The 7,500-nt window shown below is 44.3% G+C and overlaps 1 protein-coding gene across 1 annotated transcript in view; it reads left to right on the top strand.

Moving 5' to 3' along the window:
* Positions 1–7,500, top strand: part of LOC113814157 (coiled-coil domain-containing protein AGAP005037) — a gene marked incomplete in the record, with an annotated part of 653,514 nt that overhangs the window by 557,686 nt on the left and 88,328 nt on the right. The window contains 2 exon segments of the mRNA XM_070115391.1: positions 2,073–2,187; positions 2,880–3,116. Coding sequence (XP_069971492.1) covers positions 2,073–2,187; positions 2,880–3,116 — 352 coding nt within the window.

Here is a 7,500-nt window from a genome sequence, read left to right as displayed (position 1 = left end):
AAAAAAAATATAAAAAAAGATAAAAAAAGATAAATTTGGAATACCCACCTTGACCCAAATATACATCCCTACCCCAAATCGAAAGTTATAAACAAAACAACAAAAACAAAATCGAAAGTTATAAACAAAACAATCACAAAAAAAAAAAAAAAAAAACAGCGTGAATACCCACCATGACCCAAATACCTCATACATCCCTACCCCAAATCGAAAGTTATAAACAAAACAAAAAAAGACAAAAAAATATATATATATCCCTACCCCACATCGAAAGCTATAAGCAAAACAAAAAACAACAACAAAAAAACAAAATCGAAAGTTATAAAAAAAAGAAAAAAAAAGCACGAATACCCACCTAAACCCAAATATCTCATACACCCGTACCCCACATCGAAAGCTATAAACAAAACAAAAAACACCAAAACAACAACAAAAAACAAAAAAACAAAACACCATCGCCACAAAGCCCCTTCCGGCACACGTCAACCCCCGAGCTCACAGCAGCCCCGATATCAAACCTTTTCCTTCATTTGCACATTTACCTCGATATCAAACCTTTTCCTTCATTTGCACATTTACCTCGATATCAAACCTTTTCCTTCATTTGCACATTTACCTCGATATCAAACCTTTTCCTTCATTTGCACATTTACCTCGATATCAAACCTTTTCCTTCATTTGCACCATTTACCTCGATATCAAACCTTTTCCTTCATTTGCACATTTACCTCGATATCAAACCTTTTCCTTCATTTGCACCATTTACCTCGATATCAAACCTTTTCCTTCATTTGCACATTTATCTCGATATCAAACCTTTTCCTTCATTTGCACATTTACCTCGATATCAAACCTTTTCCTTCATTTGCACATTTACCTCGATATCAAACCTTTTCCTTCATTTGCACATTTCCCTCGCAAGGAAACGGTGTCAGCGGCTGAGGATCTGTCCATTAGCCAAGATGAGATGTTAAGGAGCTCGAGGAACGTCAAGATGTTTGCGTGTGTGTTTCAAAGTCGAGGAACCCGGCCAGAATAGCCGCCATTAGGGAGGAAAACAGACGTATTTTTTTTTTTTTTTTTTTCGTCTTCTTCTTCTTCGGGAGGAGTGGGGAGGGGGGAGGGGAGGAGAGGAGGGGAGGATGAGGGGGTGAAGGGGTGTTTTCTTTTATATGTTCTCTTGAAGGGGAATTATTATTCTTCGGGAGGGAGGAGTGGGGAGGGGGGAGGAGGGAGTAGGGGGAGGAGGGGGAAGGGGTGGGGGTGTTTTCTTTTATATGTTCTCTTGAAGGGGAATTATTATTATTCTTCGGGAGGGAGGAGTGGGGAGGGGTGGAGGGTGGGAGGAGGTTGAGGGGGTGACGGTGTTTTTTTTTTTTTATATGTTCTCTTGAAGGGGAACTGTCGTTGCGTATGGATCCTTGTTTTTTTTGTTTTTATTTTGTTATTTGTTGCGTCAGGAGGAGGAATCTGTTTTTTTTTTTTCACCGATGAACAGCAAGGTCGCCGGAGAGGTTACAACGACCTGGCAGTAATAACGTTCATTCTATCACCATTTCTCGCTGGTGTTAACTGCCATTCGTTCTATTACTGTTTCTGGCTGGTTTTAACTGCCATTCGCCCCTTCGTTAAGAGTGGCATGTGTCTTTGTCGCAGAAGTAATGTTTCCTTGCTGTATAATAACTTGCTACAGTACATTAACTGGAGAATGTTATAAATCCATTTTCATGTCCATTTTCTGGATAATTGTATTTCCCATCATTAGTGTGATGCGAGTGCGGTGTATTCTTTTATGTAGTCCTCTCTCTCTTTCTTTTTTCTCCGTCTCTTTCTATTTCTCTCTCTTTCTCTCTCTCTCTCTCTCTCTCTCTCTCTCTTTCTCTCCCTCTCTCTCTTCCTCTTTCTCTCCCTCTCTCTCTTCCTCTTCCTCTCTCTCTCTCTCTCCCTCTCTCTCTCTCTCTCTCTCTCTCTCACACACACACACACTCTCTCTCTCATTCTCCCTCCCTCGTTCTCTATCTCTCACGTACCTCAAGACCCTTCATCTAATGCACCAAATCTCTTTTTTCCAGAATGGTAAAACAGGGGGGTACTACATGACCCACTCCTACCCCCCCGGCGCCCCCGCCCACAACACCGGCGTGGCCCCCATCCCCCGCGGCCCGAGGCCCCCCTACTCCCCAGCAGGTAAGTCCCTCCCCCTCAGCCCTTCTGTGTGGGTTAGTGTCACCCCGACAGTGCCTCTCCCATTGGCTATGTTATGTGCTGTAACCACATGGGATGACCTGTGATTACCTGACCTGCATGTTTGACCTGAAACGACCTGGAATTAGAGCCTGGCACTAGGACCTGGCACTGATGACTGGTTTAATAGGCTTATGGTGCGAGGATGTCGGGTGTCAGGCACGGGTCTTGAGCTCTCGGGACGAACGCTGCCGACCTGGCCTTCGAGCCGCTGGCAGACCTACTTCAGCAGACCGGCGTCGGCAGACCTGGCTAGCAGACCAGAGCTCCGTGGTCTGGGAGCTTTCTTTTGCTGACCTCACATTGAGTTCTAGTCTGAGACCGAATGGCCGCGTCTCTCGCCGAGGCCCCTGACCACGCGTGGTCCGGGACCCGCGCAGAGGCCGGTGAGGGAACTCGGCGCTGAGGTGTGTCTGAGCCGCTGGCGAGGCTCCTGCCGAGCCCTCGAGCCAGGACCCGGCCCAGAGACGCCCGCGCGCCCGGCGGGCCTCCTGCCGGCCCTGCGTGCCCCGAGGCCTGGTGCTGCTGCCAGGGCGCGAGACGCGAGTCGCCTGTACTTTGTAAGCGAACATTTCAGTTATATCTTATAATTTCGGGTTTCACAAACAACATAATACATTTTATGCTCTCCCCAGCTGGGGGCGTGGCTCCCCCTAAGCCCCAGCGGTACTCGGGCGGACCGGGTGGCCCGGGCGGGTCTGCGGGCGGGCCCCCTGGCATGATAGGCATGAAGGGCGGAGTCAGGCCGTCAGCGCCCCCCGCCGGGCCGCCCACGGGACCTCCAGGTGGGCCACGCCCGCAACACTTGGCCCGCTCCTACTCCTCATACTCTTCCTCGCCAGAACGCATCGACCTCCTCTACTCCTCACAGGGTCAGTGTCATCACAGCCGCCATCACAGCCATTTCCTCCTCTCACTGTGACCGCCTCGTCGTCCTCATGCGTGCCATCGCCATGACGCCCCGCCCCCCCCCTCGCGCGGCCGACTCACCCCATCCGACGCCTCCGCCCCCATCGCCCCGCCCCCATCACCCCGCCCCCATCGCTCCGCCCCCATCGCCCCGCCCCCATCGCCTCCGCCCCCATCGCTCCGTCCCCATCGCCCCGCCCCCGTCGCCCCGCCCCCGTCGCCACCCCGCACCGTCACCCACACTCGCCCCCCCATCCATCGTCTTCACCGCCATCGCCAATGCCACGTCAACAGTGCCCAACCGAGACACAAACATCAGTCTTTGCGCCAGCTGCCAGTGCCGCCCCCGCCCCCCCCCCCCCCCCACTCTAAAGCCAAGCCCCCCCTCTTTACTATCCCCGTAAATTATTAGCCATTATGCCCTCTTGATTCCCTTTATTATCGTTGTCTTCGTTCCCCTACAGTGACTTTCCCTGCCGTCACTTCAGTCTGCCATCATGTCAACCGCAGTGCCAGGCAAGGTTTGGATCCCCCGTCCCTCCTGTCAGTCACAGATGTCACTTCATTCCCTGTGGCAGTCAATTCCCAACAACCTGTCACGAGTTAATAATATTGACTCCACCACAACTTATTACGAGTTAATTGCATTTGACTCCACCAACAAGCTGTTATGAGTTAATAACATGTGACTCTATCAACAAGTTGTTATGGGTTGTTATTGATTCCACCAACAACTTATTTCGAGTTAATGACATTGACTCCACCACAAGTTATTACAAGTTAATAACACTGACTCCACCAACAACTTGCTACTAAATAATATTGACTCCACCAACAACTTGTTTCGAGTTAATAACATATGACTCAAGCAACTTGTTTAAGAGTTAATAACACTGACTCCACCAACAACTTGTTACTTAATAACATTGACTCCACCAACAACTTGTTGAGTTAATAACACTGACTCCACCAACAACTTGTTAAAAGTTAATATTATTGACCACCAACATTGACTCCAAAAACGGGGGAGTCATTTTTCGATCCTGCCTTAAAGTCCATCATTAAAGCTTTGCCTTCCATCATTTGTTTACGTCGGGAGGGCCAGCTGGTGCCGTTCACAAAGCAGTGCCATAAATCAGTGCCTTTCGCCGCACCCATTCTTCATCCTTGCGTCATTTTCCAAATATTTAGGGCCTTCGGGGGTGCCAACAATGCTACTTTTCATTTTTTTATTTTTTCTCTCACATTTCCTTCTTTCTTATCAACATCAGTACTGCTATGACTATCTCAATCATCACTATCGTCATCACTAGCGTCATCGTCATTGTCATTGTCATCGTAACCATCATCATCATGATCATCATCACGATCATAATAAGTATGATCTTGAACTTCATTACCATCACAATCCCAGCATCCAGCATTTAATCACCACATCATTATCTTCATCATCATTATCGTCATCATCATCATCATCATCATCATCACCATCAACATCATCATCACCATCACCATCACCATCACCACTACATCACCATCATCACCATCACCATCATCATCATCATCACCACATCATCATCGCCATCACCATCACCACCATCATCACCATCAATACATCACCATCATCACCATCAATACATCACCATCATCACCATCAATACATCACCATCAATACATCACCATCAATACATCATCATCATCATCACCATCAATACATCACCATCACCATCATCACCATCATCATCACCATCACCATCATCATCACCATCATCATCACCACCACCCACAACTATCCCCGAGATTCCCCCTCATCACCAGCAGCGCCTGTCATCACCTCCATCACCAGTGCCGATCTTAAACATACCCATCAGTGCCAGTTTCTGTTTCCATTACCAGTGCCAACCTGCCCCAAGACCTCCGGTGTTTGCCCTCTCTCCTGGCTTGACCTTTTGACCTTTTGACCTTTTGTCATGGCAGTGATTACGTTTTGCCTTCAACTTCGGGAAATGGAATGGGAGAGAGAGAGAGAGGGAGGGAGAGAGGGAGGGAGGGAGGGAGGGAGGGAGAGAGGGAGAATTAGGTCGAGATATGGATAGAGATATAGATAGGGAGAGAGAGAGAGAGAGAGAGAGAGAGAGAGAGAGAGAGAGAGAGAGAGAATGAAGAAGAGAAATCGAGAGAGAGAGAGAATGAGGAAGAGAAATCGAGAGCGAGAGAGAATGAAGAAGAGAAATCGAGAGAGAGAGAGAGAATGAGGAAGAGAAATAGAGAGAGAGAGAGAGAATGAGAAAGATATATGGATAGCCATATAGATAGGGAGAGAGAGGAAGAGATATATATATAGAGAGAGAGAATGAGGAAGAGAAAGAGAGAGAGAGAGAGAATGAGGAAGAGAAAGAGAGAGAGAGAGAGAATGAGGAAGAGAAAGAGAGAGAGAGAGAGAATGAGGAAGAGAAATAGAGAGAGAGAGAGAGAATGAGAAAGATATATGGATAGCCATATAGATAGGGAGAGAGAGGAAGAGATATATATATAGAGAGAGAGAATGAGGAAGAGAAATAGAGAGAGAGGGAGAGAATGAGGAAGAGAAATAGAGAGAGAGAGAGAGAGAGAATGAAGAAGAGAAATCGAGAGAGAGAGAGAATGAGGAAGAGAAATCGAGAGAGAGAGAGAATGAGGAAGAGAAATAGAGAGAGAGAGAGAGAATGAGAAAGATATATGGATAGCCATATAGATAGGGAGAGAGAGGAAGAGATATATATATAGAGAGAGAGAATGAGGAAGAGAAATAGAGAGAGAGGGAGAGAATGAGGAAGAGAAATAGAGAGAGAGAGAATGAGGAAGAGAGAGACAGAAAATGAAGAAGAGAAATAGATAGACAGAGAAAGAGAGAGAAAGAATGAGGTAGAGATATGGATAGACATACAGACAGGGAGAGAGAGAGAGAGAGAGAGAGAGAGAGAGAGAGAGAGAGAGAGAGAGTAAAAGAAATGGAGAGAGAGAGAAAAAAGGAAGAAGAGAGAAAGATAGAGAGGAGAGTTACGGGAACGAAAAGGAAAAAAAAGTCTTGCTCACTCTCACCCTTGACTTCCACTCCCTCGCTTCGTCCTTCGCCTCGCCCCTTAGTCCTCGGCTTTCTCTTCACCCTCTTCGTGATATTTGACCTCACCCTGACCTTCGCCACCCGCTCTTTAGTCACTCTTTTGGCTTCCCTTGTTCTGATGCACTCTTGATATCAGACTTTGACTTCCTCGCTTAAGTTCTAGGTTTGACTTCCTCTTTTTTATATAAACTTGGTATCAGACTTTGACTTCCTCGATAATGTTCTAGATTGAACTTCCTCTTTTTAATATAAAATTGATCTCAAAGTTTGACTTCCTCGCTTAAATCTCCTTATCTTTTTTATATACACTTGACATTAAACTTTGACCTTATCTTCCATTCTTGTTATCTAGGTTTGACTTCCTCTTTTTTATATAAACTTGGTATCAAACTTTGACTTCCTGTTTTTTATATAAACTTGGTATCAAACCTTGACTTCCTGTTTTTAATATAAACTTGGTATCAAATTTTGACTTCCCCTTTTTTATATAAACTTGGTATCAAACTTTGACTTCCTCTTTTTTAATATAAACTTGGTATCAAACTTTGACTTCCTCTTTTTTATATAAACTTGGTATCAAACTTTGACTTCTTTTTTTATATAAACTTGGTATTAAACTTTGACTTCCTCTTTTTTTTTAATATAAACTTGGTATCAAACTTTGACTTCCTCTTTTTTATATAAACTTGGTATCAAACTTTGACTTCTTTTTTATATAAACTTGGTATCAAACTTTGACTTCCTCTTTTTTAATATAAATTTGGTATCAAACTTTGACTTCCTCTTTTTTTATATAAACTTGGTATCAAACTTTGACTTCCTGTTTTTAATATAAACTTGGTATCAAACTTTGACTTCCTCTTTTTTATATAAACTTGGTATCAAACTTTGACTTCCTCTTTTTTATATAAACTTGGTATCAAACTTTGACTTCCTCTTTTTTATATAAACTTGGTATCAAACTTTGACTTTTTTTAATATAAACTTGGTATCAAACTTTGACTTCCTGTTTTTTATATAAATTTGGTATCAAACTTTGACTTCCTCTTTTTTATATAAACTTGGTATCAAACTTTGACTTCCTCTTTTTTATATAAACTTGGTATCAAACTTTGACTTCCTCGCTTAAGTTTTAGATTTGACTTCTTTCTTATATACACGACATTAAACTTCCTCTCTTTAAACCTCGTTATCTAGATTTTACTTTTTTATATATACTTGATATCAAACTTTGACTTCCTGTC

The sequence above is a fragment of the Penaeus vannamei genome, chromosome 37, assembly GCF_042767895.1.
Source record: "Penaeus vannamei isolate JL-2024 chromosome 37, ASM4276789v1, whole genome shotgun sequence".
NCBI lineage: Eukaryota > Metazoa > Arthropoda > Malacostraca > Decapoda > Penaeidae > Penaeus > Penaeus vannamei.
This window is presented reverse-complemented; position numbering and strand designations above follow the sequence as displayed.